This window comes from Callithrix jacchus, chromosome 7 (genome assembly GCF_049354715.1).
Source record: "Callithrix jacchus isolate 240 chromosome 7, calJac240_pri, whole genome shotgun sequence".
Taxonomy (NCBI): Eukaryota; Metazoa; Chordata; class Mammalia; order Primates; family Cebidae; genus Callithrix; species Callithrix jacchus.
This window is the reverse complement of record NC_133508.1, coordinates 103,147,752-103,164,633: the sequence shown is the minus strand read 5'-3', so window position 1 is coordinate 103,164,633 and position 16,882 is coordinate 103,147,752. Positions and strand designations below refer to the sequence as shown.

At 35.6% G+C, this 16,882-nt stretch overlaps 1 protein-coding gene across 3 annotated transcripts in view; it reads right to left on the bottom strand.

Annotated features, from left to right (window-relative positions):
- The window catches only part of PDE4B (phosphodiesterase 4B), a 701,553-nt gene that overhangs the window by 464,635 nt on the left and 220,036 nt on the right, over positions 1–16,882 (bottom strand). For all 3 annotated transcript variants that reach the window (XM_054236382.2, XM_035251772.3, XM_002750925.5), the window contains one exon: positions 1,684–1,796. In XM_054236382.2, coding sequence (XP_054092357.1) covers positions 1,684–1,725 — 42 coding nt within the window. In that variant the 5' untranslated portion in view covers positions 1,726–1,796. The remainder of the gene's footprint in view (positions 1–1,683; positions 1,797–16,882) is intronic.

The following is a 16,882-nucleotide window of genomic DNA, read 5'->3' as shown; positions in this document are numbered from 1 at the left end:
TATGACCATTGCAACATGTAATATTATAAAAAATTATTAATGAAATGTTTTGTATTGTACTGTATATTCAAAATCCAAGATTTATTTAATGCCTACAGCAAATTTCCATTAAGATTAGTGCTTAATAGTCACATGGGGCTAGTGGCTACCATAGTAGACAGAGTAAATCTAGGTAATATTTATCCAGTATGGTGGGGTTAATGTTCATATTCATTGCATGTTTCCTGCAGGCAACCTTCCTCTCCTTTTGAATATGGCTACCATTCCCTCATGGAGGATCAGGATTATTATCCTGGATGCAATGATAAAGAACTAATTGTTTGTCCATCTTTTATAGATGGAATGCATTGCTCAGTGTTATTCTTCCAAAAAGCAAAATACTAAAGCACAGAGTATACAAATAGGATTAAGGGACAATCCCAAGCTTTTCTTTTTTTTTTTTAAGAAAAAAAGTTTTCTAAATTCCAGAAGTTTTCTTTTAGATATTCTGAGCAAAGTTGTTACTGAGAATTTAAGACTGTAACTTAAGGAAAATGCCCTTCTGGTCCAGGAGCTCGGAAGGGAAGAAAAAAAAAGAAGTAAATGCTGCCACAAGTGACAGAACAGAACACATTAACTATGTTCTTTGACACAAAAGAATAGAAATGGCAATGGAAAAGAAGAGTATTTTAAAAGCAAGAACCTAAACACCACACCTAACTCTCCCTCTGCACTGTGGGTCTTACAGAAACACAGAAGGAAGCTGAGAATTAGTTCTAACACTCCTGCCAAAGGCTTTGCTGCAGGATGAGGCAAAGGGACCACAGGGTTCATGGGGTGAGCATCTATGAAACAGGAGTTTAACAAATGGGTTATAATAGAAAGCAAGGAAAAATAACTTGTTTTTTCTTTTTCCCTCCCTCCCTTCTTTCCTTTTACATATCTGATCAGTGGATCATAATTTTTAGCTCAATTACAAACAGTAATTGGGTAAAGATAAGACAATTAAAGACATACTAATAGAGGACTGGTTAATTGAAAGCGAAGAGATAATTAAGGATCAAGATCCAAAGCTATAAAAGATAGTTTACAGACTTCTTCAGAAGATTTAGATCGGGGTTTTTCAAATAAAGTACATGTCTATTTACCCTGGTATCCCATTAGAATATAGCCTGATTTGTAGGCCTGAGGTGTGGCCTGAGATTCTGCATTCTCAATAAATATCCAGGTAATGTAAATGCTGCTGATCCAAGGACCACACTTGAGTAGCAAAGTCCTAGGGGATGTGTATATCACAAGCTTCTTAGGAGTAGTTGTCAAAGACCCCACCATAGGAAGTGACTTTCAAGGGTTAGCCATACATGGGTGAAAGTGTGGAAGAAAGTTATCAGAGAACTGATAATGCAAACAGTGTGGAAAATGGAATTATCTGCGAGTGAGGATATGGGCATAAACTAGAGATTGGTGGTTCTGTGATTGAAAACCATAAAAGTGAAACGCAGCCCATCTCCAAGATGTAAAGAGGGCATCGTTCCTGCTGTTCAACTCACAGAATTCCAGGTCCAGCTGCTGGCTATTCCATGTCATAGAAACACCTAGTGACAGAGTGGTGTGTTGAAGACCCCCATCTGCCCTTTGAATAGAATTATCCAGTGACTTCTTTATTGAACAAAGCAAACGTGATCAGGACCTTTTGGAACTTACATCATCAGCTGTCACTGTCATCACACTCCTGCTTTTCTTCATTATAGAGGTGGAAAATATCCCCTCTTAGGATGTCTGTTATTCAATGCAGATTTGCTGACACTTTTTAATACCTACAGAAGAAAAAACAGAAAAAACAGCTTTGCTGACACTTTTTAATACTTACAGAAGAAAAAAAAACACAAAACAGAACAGCTCTGTGTCCTTAAAGAATAATATGTGGCATACTCTCTAAAGTAACATTTGAAATGTATACAATGTACATGCAAAACCAAACATCATAATTTACCAAGTCAATTAAATTTGACATGCTGAGAAAAGAGTTTCACAAAATATTAATATAAAAAATCCAAGAAATTGGTAGAAGAGAATAAGAATAATGAGTAACAATTGGGCTCCCATTTAATAAATGATCATGAAAAATATAAAAATAATATGCATTTTACACAAATGTTTTATACTTTACAAAGTACATTCCTATAAAATATTTTATTTAATGTTTATAACAGTTTGTAAGATTATTTTCATCATTTTTTAAATAAAGGAACAGGGGGTCAGAACAAATTATTTCACCAAGGTAACACAGCTAAAATATGATGAGTTCAGAATTTAAAGAATACGGCTCCTTTATACTGTCAAAAAAAAAAAAGTAAAGAAAGAAAAATAAACCAATACAAAATACATACATTAAAAAACCCTTAATCTTAATTTTTACCACTAGTTTAAACTTCTCATACATCTAGTACATAAACTAGTAGGCTATTTATCACAGAAAATTCCAGCAACCAGTAGGTAGAGCTTGAATTTCCTGGTTTAAGTCAAACATATCTAGCCATTTTGAGATAGAGATGCTGGAGTTCACGACATTTGCTTTGTGTAGCTCACTGGAAGTCACTGTAAAAACAAAGAACGTCAATAACACTACCAAAATTTAAGGATGCACTCTGTTTGTGCAAACCAAAGGAAAAGTAGTCACTGGTTTTTGAAGACTCAAAGGGAGAGGGTAAGAAAGGGGAACAAGGTGAAATAGTATCTCTTGGGTACTGTGTTCACTATTTTGGTGATGGGTTCACTGGAAGCCCAAACCTCAGCATTACCCAATATATCCATTCAACAAACCTGCACATATACCCCCTACACCTAAAATAAATTTAAAGAAAATAAAATTGTCATACAATGGACTACAAGGCAATGCAAAGAACTGTGTGTTTGCAGAATTTAACCGAAAAACATGTAGTATAAAAAATACAAAATCCAAGAAATATTAGTCCATATGATAGTTTCAGGTCTTAGTACCAAAAATGTCCTGTACTGTTGCTGAGCTCAAAGACTCCTATATATTTTTTCACTGTGTCCATTTAAACCTTAATGCATGCCTTATCTGAAAAAAAAAAAAAAAAGTCTGCTTCTGACCTGGCGCAGTAATCCCAACACTTTGGGAGGCCAAGGCAGGCAGACCACCTGAGGTCAGGAGTTCGAGACCAGCCTGGCCAACATGGTGAAACCCCATCTCTACTAAAAATACAAACATTAGCCAGGCATGCTGGTGGGCTCCTGTAATCCCAGCTACTCCAAAGGCTGAAACAGGAGAATGGCTTGAACCCGGGAGGCAGAGGTTGCAGTGAGCTGAGATATTGCCACTGCACTCCAACCTGGGCAACAAAGAGTGAAACTTCGTCTCAAAAAAAAAAAAAGTCTGGTTTTCTAACATGAAGATATATATAGATTAAGAGCATGATGAAATTGTAGCTATGTGACTAGGAATACTAAGTAGTGACATTGTACAATCACCCAGGAAACCAGGGTTGAATTTCTAACACATAATTTGACTACATTATGCAGGAGTTGGCAGCGAAACTGACAAAGTAGATAAGAGAATGGGGGAAGGGAGAAATTTTGCCTTTATAAGTGCTCCAGGGAGAGAACCCAATGAGCTTTTCAGGTATTTGATTCAATATACCAAGAATTTCCTCAGCATACACCAAACTACGGTGTTCCTCTAATGCTGACCAAATAGCAGTAGGCAGAATTTAAAGGCTTTTACTCGAAGGCTGCTTGAAACCCAGCAAAAGTAGACAAGTAACAGAGTTATCTTACCAGGGTTATAGTCAATATTAAGGGCCTCTATAGGTATGGTTAAACTTGAAAAAAAAGTTCAAACTCTTAAATTTAAGAAAAGCAAGATTTAAATTTGTTTTAAATGCTGGTTATAAAACTATATATACTCAATAATTATAACTGTAAAGTTGTGAGCATATAAAAAATATAAAGATGCTACATGAAATGATGATGATAGAATAATGATAATAATAAAATAAGGGTTATAGAAGGTTTTCTAAATGAGTTGAATTTGTTTAGTGGAGACAATGTAGAACAATATGATGTTCAAAAATATAAAAAGGAATGCCAAGAGTGTAATACATGTAGAAAGATGCTATCATGAGGACGCTTACAACAGGCAGAGAGACAGAATGTTCCAGGGTAACATCAGGAGAACTTTTGAGAAGCAAGAGTATTTCTGTAAGGTTTTAGCCATGGAAATAAATTTGTTCTATGATCCTTTGAGTATGAGAGTTTACTGTATAAATTCATGTGCCTTCCACCAGAAACATGTCCTGGCTAGGAAAAAGCTGGATCACAAGTTACAAGGATCACAAGTTTTCCAAATGTTCTACAATAAAAATATATTATTTTGTATTTAGGGAAAAAAGTCAATATCTAAGACACAAAAAGCAAGAAATATAGATTATTTTCTGGATATTCCTCATCTGCCCCTTCAGATACACTCTTGGCCCTTCTCCATGCTGGTCTGTGCCCTGGGTGGCTGGTCCTCAGGGATTGTCTAGCCCTCTGGCTCTTGGGTATATTCAGCCAATGAAGGCAGTTGCAAAATATCAGAGGGCAGGAGGAAAGAGGGGTCCCTCTCTGCTGGCCATAGTATAACCTTGGCTAAAATGTTCTACTTGAGATCACAGATCCTGCAGGCCTCTCTCTTCAGCTGTAGAACTGGAAGCAGCTTCCCATTGTTGCTAGCCTCCTGGTGTTTCATAGTCCTTATGGGTTATCCTCAACACTGTCCATACCCTTTGTGAACAGTACCTCCATTAAACTCTCTTTCATCCTCTTTAAGAGAATAATCTGTTTCCTACTGGGACCCTGACTAATACAGACTTAGCTCCAAAACTTTACGATAGTCAGAATGTAATTGTTAAATATCTCCCCCTCAGTTCCTAGCACAGTGATAACACAAGCAAGTCTCAGTAAGTAATTATTCAAAGAATAAATGAGTAAAATCTCCTTGAAGATCTAGATTGGTTTTGATACTCCGAGAAATGGTTAGCAAGCATTATCTCAAGCTGTTTTTGTAAGGCAAAAATAGTTTTGCATCCTCATTCACAGGTGACAATGGAGATTCTTTTCAGGAACCTCTGCTGCCTTTTGTTAGGCTAAGAGAGATGGAGGATTTACATTGAGCCATTTTAAGCACTCTACATATGTGATTTCAATTATGTCATAAAAGCAACCAACCAAATGAGCTAGGCACAAGTATCAAGACAAGGGAGGGAATCATGTCTTCAGAACAGTAATGAAACCTGCCCAAAGGCATCCACTCTACTGGTTAAGACCAGAACATTCTTGTTCTAAAACCAAGACTATTAACCTATCACTATACAGCTGATTGGGTCTTATTTACATCTTTTCAAGGTGGAACTAAGTGAAATGATTTTTATATCATTTTTTTCCTGATGTTGGTAATATAAGTTAAGTTGATCAGTTTCCTGGAGCCATGCTCCCTGCTATTGTAAGGACAAAAAGAAGTAATTTTAAAAGACACTGACATTTTTAAATGCCTCATATTTAAGGCAAATGTTGTAAGTGAGAAGACAGGTCAGGTTCTCTTAATCTAAGATTACTGTCCCTTATAAAATTTGCTTCTGAATAAATAAAACACCATATGTTTCATTAAAGCAAAGTATTTCTAAGAATTTATAAGGTAACAAATGTGATGGCAAATTCCATTTATGATATATGTTCCACAGTTTTCCCTGTGGTTTTATATTTCACCACTTAAAAGATGTTTTTAAATTTATATTAGTCCTTCATAATATTCTGTTATATTCAGATTGTAATATTCTTTAAATAATTGCACCATTTCCTCTTTCCCCTTTCTCCACAGATATTTAAAGGCTAAAATGAGGAAAGGTCATTTCACCTTTCATGGGTTAGAGCTATCAGTATTAGTGATACATGGCTGAAAAGAATTTCAATGAATAATGATAATTATTTTAAAATTCTATATCATGGACACATGCTAGACAAAACCATGCATAAATGATAAAAACAAAAGTAGTATTTTGAGTTTTAAGAAAATATGACTTTTTCCCAATTTAAAAATTATCTTTTATTTTGGAGATGATGTATTCTATTTTTATGCAACTAATTTATTGAACATTCCAAACTCAGTAGAACACAGATATGAACTAGTCTTCATTTTTTCTCCAGTAGCTGTTTTCCATATGCAATATCAAATCTACTCTCTCCTCCTTAACAACAATTCAGATTGATTTCATAACTCCCATCCTATAACTGCTTTAATTCAGTGGCCAATGTCTGGGACTTGGAGTGGGAAGAGAGAGTGGTCTATGCTTTTATTCCCCCTCCCTGCTTTTATCTTCAGGTTCTAGCTCTTTCCATATTGTGGCAGTGTAGAAGAATTAATGACAAAAAAGAAAAATCTTCTTACTTAACTAGGCATTTAATTGCAGTCCTTTTTTTGAGTGTCTCTGCTTCTCTGGTAGAATCAAACTTACTTCGATGCCTTCTCTAAGGCAGGTGTTGAGATGAGGCTCTTCCTCTAAAGGGGCAGTAGGAGCTTCACACTGGGAAGAAATAACTTTTCTAGTCTCCTCAATTCCACCCGCATTGGTACACATTGAAACTGTAGTTGGTAAGGTCCCTTGCTCAATAGTCTACTCTCTTACTGGAATAATGGCATGATGGCTCAAGCTGCAATGTCCACTTGATCCAGAATAAGCTGAAGCATGCTTGTCATACTAAATGTATATACTAAACGTAAGTATACAAATGTATAGATACACCTAAATGGATAAGCTGTTTTGCTGCTATTTCTTCTCTGTTCCCTGCTATATCTCTCCAGTTCCCTTTCTCCTTCTCAAAAAAGCAAAAATTCTTCTGCATAAGTGATCATGGAGAGAAAAGATACTGTCAGCTATTTACCAATGTCTTTCAGCCCTAAGCCAGTCATTCTAAATTCTGCAGTGTGAGTCAAACTACATTTAACAGGTTCTCTTTCTAGGTGGCTTCCTTTAGCTGCTGGCAGCAGAAATCACTGGTAGAAGACTACAAGAGAGTTGGAGAAAGACCCTCTTTATTCTTCCCGGAAAACGGACAAATTGGGCACTCCCGCTTGGCAGACCCAAAACCAGCCATTTGAGATTCTGACATCTTTTCATTAGCTTCAGAGTGGATGCTTGCTGGTCACAGGTTTTCCAGAGGTGACCCCTACTTTGCATTCCTTGACCCTCCTAACACCATCTTCCACTTTTTTTCCTCATCACTAGGAATGGTAGCTGCTTCTTGCAATTAACTAATCTTTGAGTTGCCTTGCTGATCCCTTTTCACTTTCATCCTCTAATACCTGTGTATAGAATGTGAACTAGTTTGATGGCTTTTAATTCACTGTTTTGGGTTATAGTTGCCCTTTCTAGCTTAACCGGAAAAGTCCTACTCATCATCCTTTTAGATGAGAAAATGTCCATTTACGAAATGATAATATAATGAGGCATTGGTGTATCTTTGCTTTGTTTCTTAATGTTCTGAACTGAGAAAACTAGAAATTGGCCATTGTGTGTCAGTCACCTAATTCTTTGGAAGTTTTATCAATTGATAAAGTTTAAATGTCTAAGAACCTCAAAACTAGATCATGAGATCTTAACTTTTACAACTAACATTAAGGTTTAGTTCAAGAAAAGGAAGGTTTTCTGGTTTGTGCTAGCATCTAATGCACTATGAACTGAAGAAAGACATACCAGACAAGGCAGAGCCTCAACTGCTCTCTCCACTCCCAGCCCCTACTAGCTGTAGCTATCCACTTAGCTCTGGGACTTCGGTTTCCTCAATTGTCAAACGGAGGATTGGAATATAATTATCCATAAACTTTATAAAGCTAATGAAATTCCAGAAAACTAGCAGAAATATATACAAACTATAAAAAACAACACTCAAGACTCAACAATTAGATAAACATATCCAGAATTTGATACACAAAATATTAGACTTCCCCCTTCAGTTTGCATCTACTGCTTTCATCACACTTTCAGAAATTCAGGACTATTGAACTCAGTTATTGCTGTTTTCTGATTTTAATATGATAGAGATAAACAGAGACAAATGTGCTTCCTCCTAAAAATTTTTGAAATTGTATGATGCAAACAATAAAGAGCAAGTAAATTTGAGGAAAAAATGTATATGTAATAAGAAAGGTCATTTTCTTTGTAAAGTTGCTCAATATTTAGAGGGAAGCATTGCTTAGAGAGAATAATCCGGTTTTTTTTTTCAATTAAATAAGAAGTATCAAGGATTTTGAGATAAACATTGTAAAGTGCTAGGAATTAATATGAACTTAAACCATTAGCTTAGCCTGAGAGAACAACACATAACAAAGAGATAATGGCATCCTTTTAAATAATCATCACATGGCAAAGTAGCAAGGCTAAATGCTGCTTGGAGTAAAACATGTCTCCTGAACAACCACTTAAACCAATTTCTACTGTAAAATATGTTCTTTCTAAATTACTAATAGGGCACAAACTTGAAATCAATACACTTGGTGACAAAAAAAGAAAAATTATTAGTATTCAATTTGCTGAGCTTGATGCTAATTTTCGACAATAACAACAGAGAGAAAGTGACAAACTAATCCCATGTTTCTCCTTGTATAAATAATGCCTTAATTAATTTGTTAGTGAATTTCCCTGCAGTAAATACTAAGTAGGAAAGTTTTAAAGCATTGAATTACTTTTCCTAGTCTAAAAAAAGTAACCACTGATTAATCTCTTATAGTTGGTTTCAGCCATTTTATGTTTCATCTTAAACAAAGGGAAAAGAACAAAAAAGCCCTGTATTTACATATATTAATAACCTGGTATTGCTAGCTTTGTCAACGTTTGAGAGTTTTCATCTCTGAGTTATCACTGTGCCAAAGTGAAGATGGCATTAGAGGAGGTTCAGGATGGATTAGGGAATTTTTGCCCTCTCCTAAGATGAACCACAGAAGATCCACAAATATGTAAAAGGCAAGTATGGCTGAAACACGTTCAATTCATTTACTAAATATTTGCTGGGTATCTGCTCATACTCTAACTTAGATCTTCTAAATGCCACCTTCTAACAGCCACTCTAGGATCTCAATTAATATTACCAACTTTCAATGAGAGTTTAAAAAATTAATTTGCATTCATGATCCAAAACCCCCATTTCCATCCATCATGAAAATCACTTCTTTTCATCTGATTTCTCAACAACAACATCAACAAAAGATTGAGAGCCCAACATGTGACAGAGATGTGCTAGATGCTGTGGATAATACAAAGATGAATACATATAGTCCCTGACCTTAAAATGCCACTGTTTCATCTTAGGAGAGGAGAATCAATGCTTATTCATCCTACAATACTGAACACCGTGGCCTGTGTCAGGTTCACAGTGCAGTGTCAGAAGTGCAATAGCTCATAGGTTTATCACATGAAAAAATGAGTAAAGGCCACCTATATGGGAAAAATACTATCAAGGAAAGTTTCGTTGAGGAAGCTACTGTCCTTTTCCAGGTACTGTAACTATGGAACAAAGCAAGAAGCCCTTCCACTACCCCCCCTCTATTCTCCAGTATGATCTTTTAAAATGCAAAATTCCTTATATTAATCCTTGGCTTTGCATTCTTTATGGCTTTCTGTAATTTTTAGGATAATACAAAATCTTTAATATGAAGATTAATCATACAAGTCCCTACAGATCTTGTCCTTGCTTGACTTTTAAGCTTCAACTTCCTATTTTGGCTTCTACTTGCTTCTCCACCTTATGCTTATGCCACATCACTCTCCCCTGTAACTCATTTAGGTTTAGTTCAACTGGATTTAGAGTGTATCCAGCATGCCTTTCATGTCTCCAGACTTTTGCTACACTGTAACACGTCTTCAACTTTGCCTGGCTAACCCATTCTTCAGCCTTCAGCTTTGATGTCATTTGTTCAGAAAAGCCTTTATGAACTTCCCCTATTTGTAAGAAGGTATTATCACATTATTTTTCTATTCACAGTATTTTTCACAATTATATATTTGTTAGTATGAATGGTTTTATGCTTCCCAAAAGCTCATAAAGAATACTGCCAACCACTAAATCTCTTGTGCCAAGCAATAAATATTTGCTGGAAAATGTTTGAATGAGTAGACTAGATAGGTTTGCGGCCTCTTGCTAGATTCTCTGAAATTAATCCAAAAGCAGCAGACAGGAGGGGGCATGAAATATAATCAGAATGCCTGGTAACTGCAAATGTCAGCTATATTGACAGGATACATATTCCTACTCTTCTGACAGAGATATGAATAGCTTTGTGGCAGGTACTATTGTATAGTCACTAAATCTATCATCTCATGTAATTCTCGCAACTATTTTTATCTCCATTTTTCAGGGGAGACTTCTGAGGCCCAGAAAGGGTGAATGACTCATCTAAGCTCAGTAATCTAGGAAAAGGCAGAGAGACAGGATTCACACCCAGGCACTATGTCTGCAGAGCTCACGAAACCAACCATTACCTCTGCTGCCACTTGGAAGCAGCAATAAGCATTATTTATCAGAGAACAAGCAGCAAACGAGGATGGGTTGGGGCCAAGCAACAAGATAATTGGGAATAAAAGTGGTATTTCAGAATAAGAAAGGAATTAGAAGATGTTTTAAATGATGAAACAAAAAAGAGAGAGATGCAGTTGGCAGAACATATGGAACCTATGAACAGCTACACTTTTATGTAATCTCATAGGAATTTACATTAAATTAGAAAATGTAGACTGTGTGTATAAAACTGTATATCTAAACATAAAAAAAGCATAATAATTTGTCTCTGTTTTATTTTATGCTTCAAAAAGAATTCAGCAAGTATTTTTTCTTCTAAGTTAGGCTTCAATCCAGTACTAAAATTATTTCTAGTTTCATACAGAAGACTCTTGACATTCATTCACAAGTGCTATGTCTCTAGACTTAAAAATTGTCCACCAGTACACTGCTGTTTAAACTTGTTTCATAGCGTATATGGAACACAGACAAGACTTAGATCCAAGTCTTCTTCTTAGACTCAAAGACCCCAGACATTCATCATCAAGTAATTTTTTTTTCCTTTCTTGTGATGAAGACTGAAACTACAAAGTGCAACAGTTCAGTTCATTCTTTTCTTAAGCAGGCGAGCACACAAAATTTCTGTGCATTCCTATTTCAGAAATATAAATACTATATCATTACAGACTTTATAAGAGGAAGATAATAAAAATGTAAGAAATCTTCCCAGGATTTCAGATGAATTAATGGCCTAATATTTACTGGCTTAACTGAAATATAATTGGATATTAAGTCTGCCAGTGATTCCCTACCTAGAAGCAACAACCAATTTGGGCCTATCTGTCCCAGCTCTATTAAAATGTGAGAGGATTCAGGTCTATGTGGCCATATGAAAAACAAGCATGCAAACAGAATCAATTTCAAAAGCAGAAGACTGAAACTCATGTGATAATACCAGAATGCCACATATTATTTTGATAGAGCATAAAGGAACATAGAGATTCTTTTTTTTTTGAGACAGAGCCTCACTCTGTCGCCAGGTTGGAGTGCAATGGCACAATCTAGGCTCACTGCAACTTCCACCTCCCGGGTTCAAGCAATTCTCCTGCCTCAGCCTCCCAAGTAACTGGGACTACAGGTGCATGCCACCATGCCCAGCTAATTTTTTTTATTTTTTGTAGAGACGGGGTTTCACCCTGTTGGCCAGAATGGTCTCAATCTCTTGACCTCATGATCCGCCCACCTCAGACTCCCAAAGTGCTAGGATTATAGGCATGAGCCACCGTACCAGGCCAGAAATACATTTTTGATTGGCCTTTAAGTATCTTCATATTTAGAAACTATCATTTCTTTATTTTTTGTTAATTTTTAAAAATTATTTTGAGACAAGTTCTCGCTCTATTGCCCAGGCACGAACATAGCTCACTGCAGCCTCAACCTCACCCAAGCAATCCTCCCACGTCAGCCTTTCAAATTAGCTGGGACCACAGGTACACACCACCACACCTGGCTAATTTGTGTGTGTGTGTGTGTGTGTGTGTTTGTGTGTGTGTGTGTTTGTGTGTGTGTCTGTGTTTTGTAGAGATGGGTTTCACCATGTTGCCCAGGCCATATTTATTTTTAAAGATAAGAAATTAAGCTTTGCCTAAGAATGGACTAATCCATGAAATTTGGCAAGCACCTAATACATTTGATATGCAGAGCAGAAGGAACAAATATTAGAGGACAAAGAGGCTTAGCAGCTACAACATCTCAGTTTTTAACTATTGTACATTCTGAAACTCTGTGTAAGTTTTTACTTGACAAGAAGTTCTGCCACTTAAAAAGAAAAGCTTGAAAACCACTATATTACTGCTTATTAAACCCACTTCCATAAAATGTCTTAGAGCAGTGATTTTCAATTTTTACTCATTAAAATATCATCTTTGGAATGTTTGCCATACCAAGATTCCTCATTTTACAGATAAAATATAGGGCTCCATAAAAGATAACATGCCACTCACCTAGTTAATTGCATAATTTGGCTTTTTGTCCACAGCTTATTCCATTACAGTGCCTATATCTGCAGACTCTAAACTACAGGGTTGTTTTGTTTAGTTTTGGTTTTGTTTTAGCAAAAGGTTATGCATTTTTATGTTGGGAAGTATTCTAAAACCAAAACAAAAAATACTTTTGCACCCACCAAAAATTTTATTATTTCTGAATTCATATGGTCATATACTCCAGACATTTATTCATTCATTTATCCAAAAACAATTTATTGAGCATTACTGAGGACCATGTACTGCACAGGAATTAAGAAATCATAGATGGAACAGTATGACTTCTGTCCTCAAAAACTGTTGAGTCTAAGTAAAGTATTATCACAATGGCAATGCACAACTGATACAACCAGTTATATAACAGAGGTGCTTTAGAAGGTGCAGCACTAACTGAGAGGAAGGCTTTGTAAGTCTGCCTAGGAGGAGCGGGGAAGGTTTCATGGAGAAAGTAAATCCGAACTGTGCTTTTATAAGATAAGTAGAATTTTATCAGGAAGATGAGGAAGACTAGTTAATTCATAAACCAAACTTCTTATCTCTAATACTTAGCTACCAATAAGAGTTCAACTAGTGACTATGAAATCATTAATGGGTCATTTGATGCTTCTAATCTTGTATTTTTATTGGCAAAACAATTATTTTTGTATGTATTTTTAACATGGCTGTAATAACACATAATCAATATAAGAGAGTGTTAAAACATTGCATGCTACTCTAAGATCAACCACAGGCTCAGCCATAAATTAAGTCCCAATAAGTTCAAGAAAATCAAGGTCATATCAACCATACTCTTGGTCCACATTGAATAAAAATAAAAATCAATACCATGAAGATCTCTCAAAACCACACAATGACATGGAAATTAAACAATTTGCTCCTGAATAACTTCTGGGTAAGTAAAAAAATTAAGGGATAAGTAAAAAATTCTTTGAAATAAATTAAAATAGAGACATACAAAACTTTGCAGAAGCAATTTTCAAAGTTTATAGTGCTAAACACCTACATCAAGAAGTTGAAAAGATCTCAAATCAATAATCTAACATGACACCTAGAGGAACTAGAAAAACAGGAACATACTAATCCCAAGGCCATCAGAAGAAAAAACGTAACTATAATCAGAGCAGAACTAAATGAAACCGAGACTCCTAAATCCTTCCAAAGGATCAATGAAACCAAAAATTGTTTCTATGAAAGGATAAACAAGATGAATAAAGCACTAGCTAGATTAACAAAGGAAAAGAGAGAGAAGATCCAAATAAACACAATCAGGAATCACAAGGGTCACATTATACTTGATCACACAGAAATACAAAAGATCCTTCAAGACTATTCCGAACATGTCTATTCACACAAACTAGAAAATCTAGAAGAAACAGGTAAATTCCTGGAAACACACAACCTCCCAAGATTGAATCAGAAAGAAATTGAAATTTTGAATAGACCAATATCAAATTCAAAATTGAATCAGAAAGAAATTGAAACTCTCTGAATAGACCAATATCAACTTTCGAAATTGAATCAGTAATTAAAAAAAAAAGAAGAAGAAATCTACCAATCAAAAAATGCCCTGAGCCAGATAGACTCACAACCAAATTTTACCGAATGTACAAGGAGAACACTTCTCCATAACTCATTCTATGAAGCCAACATCACCCTGACACCAAAATCTGGCAAAGGCACAATAGTAAAAGAAAACTACAGAAATATCCCTGATTAACATATATGCAAAAATCTTCAACAAAATATAGCAAACTGAATTCAGCAACACCTCAGAAAGTTAATTCACCATGATCAAATAGGCTTTACTCCTGGAATGTAAGGTTAATTCATAATAGGCAAATCAATAAATATGATTTATCACATAAATGGAATTAAAAACAAAAACCATATAATCATTTCAATAGATGCAGAAAAGCTTTAAATAAAATTCAACCATCCCTTCATGAAAAAACTCTCAACAGATTAGGCATCAAAGAAACATACCCCCAAAATAATAAGAGCTGTCTATGAAAAACCCACTGTCAACATCATACTGAATTGGCAAAAGCTGGAAGCACTCACCTTAAGAACAGGAACAAGACAAGGATTTCCACCCTCATTACTCTTATTCAACATTGTACTGGAAGTCCTAGCCAAAGCAGTCAGGCAAAATAAAGAAATAAAAGTCTTCCGAATAGGAAAAAAAGACAAATTATCTATCTTCATAGACAAGATGATTCTATATGGAGAAACCCCTAAGAATTCCACTAAAGGCTCGCAGAACTCATAAATGACTACAGTAAAGTTTCAGGATACAAAATCAGTGTTCAAAAATCAGTAGCATTTCTATACACCAATAACATTCAAGCTGAGAGCTAAATCAAGACTGCAATCTCTTACACAATAGTCACACAAAAATATAACATACCTAGGAATTCATCTAACCAAAGAGGTAAAGAAAGTGATCTCTAAAACATTGCTGAAAGAAATCATAGATAACACCAACAAATGGAAAAACATTCCATGCTCATGGATTTGAAGAACAAATATTAAAATGGCCAAAATGCCCAAAGCAATCTATAAATTTAATGCTATTTCTATCAAATTACCAACATCATTTTTCACATAATTAGAATAAAACTTCTAAAATTCATATGGAATGAAAAAAAAAAAACCTGGATAGTGAAAGCAATCTCAAGCAAAAGAAGAAAGCTGGAGGAATCATATCTCCTGACTTCAAACTATACTATAAGGCTACAGTTAAAACAACATGGTAACCAAATAAAATCAGACACATATACCAATGGAACAGAATAGAGAAATCAGAAATAAAGCCACACATCTATAACCATCTCATCTTCAACAAAGGCAACAAAGTAAGCAATGGTAAAGGACTCCCTACTGAATAAGTGGTATTGGCATAACTAGCTAGTCATATGAAGAAGAATGAAACTGGATCCCTACATTTCATCACATAAAAAAATTTTCTCAAGATGGATTAAAGACTTAAATATTAGACCTTAAACTAGAGCAATCCTAGAAGAAAATGTAGGAAATACTCTTCTTTTTATTTTTTATTTTTATTTTCATATGTTATTGGGGGAATGGGTGATGTTTGATTACATAGGTAAGTCCTTTAGTGGTGATTTGTGAGATTTTGGTGCACCCATAACTCAAGCAGTATACACTGCACCCTATTTGTACTCTTATACCTCCCCCCCTTCCGACCCTTTGCCCCTGAGTCACCAAAGTCCATTGTGCCATTCTTATGCCTTTGCATCCTCATAACTTAGCTCCCACTTATGAGTGAAGACAATGTTTGATTTTCAATTCCTGAGTTACTTCACTTAGAATAATGCCTCCAGTCTCATCCAGGTTGCTGTGAATGCCATTAATTCATTCTTTTTTATGGGAGTAGTATTCCATTGTATATGTATTCCACAGTTTCTTTACCCAGTCATTGTTTGATGGCCATTTCGGTTGATTCCACATTTTTGCAATTGTGAATTGTGCTGCTATAAACATGCATGTGCAAGTGTCTTTTTTGTATAATGACTTCCTTTCCTCTGGATAGATACCCAGCAGTGGGATTGCTGGAACAAATGGTAGTTCTACTTTTAGTTGTCTAAGGAATATACACAGTGTTTTCCATAAGGATTGTACTAGTTTACATTCCCACCAGCAGTGTAGAAGTGTACCCTGTTCACCTCATCCACACCAACATCTACTATTTTTTTATTATGGCCATTCTGGCAGGAGTGAGATGATATTGCATCATGGTTTTGATTTGCATTTCTCTGATCATTAGCGATGTTGAGCATTTTTTCATATGCTTGTTGGCCATTTGTATATCTTCTTTTGAGAACTATCTATTCACATCGGTAGCCCAGTTTTTGATGAGATTGTTTGTTTTTTCTTGCTGATTTGTTTGAGTTTGTTGTAGATTCTGGATATTAGTCCTTTGTCAGATGTATAGATTTTCTCCCATTCTGTGGGTTGTGTGTTTATTCTGCTGACTGTTCCTTTTGCCATGCAAGAGCTCTTTAGTTCAATTAAGCCCCAGGAACTTTCTTTGTTTTTATTGCATTTGCTTCTGAGTTCTTGGTATTACTCCTTGCCTAATCCAATGTCTAGAAGGGTTTTTACAGTGTTATCTTCTAGAATTTTTATAGTTTCAGGTCTTAGATTTAGGTACTTAATCCGTCTTGATTTGATTTTTGTGTAAGATGAAATATGAGGATCCAGTTTTATTCTCCTACATGTGGCTTGCCAATTAACAAAGCACCATTTGTTGAAAAGGGTGCCCTTTCTCCACTTTATGTTTTTGTTTG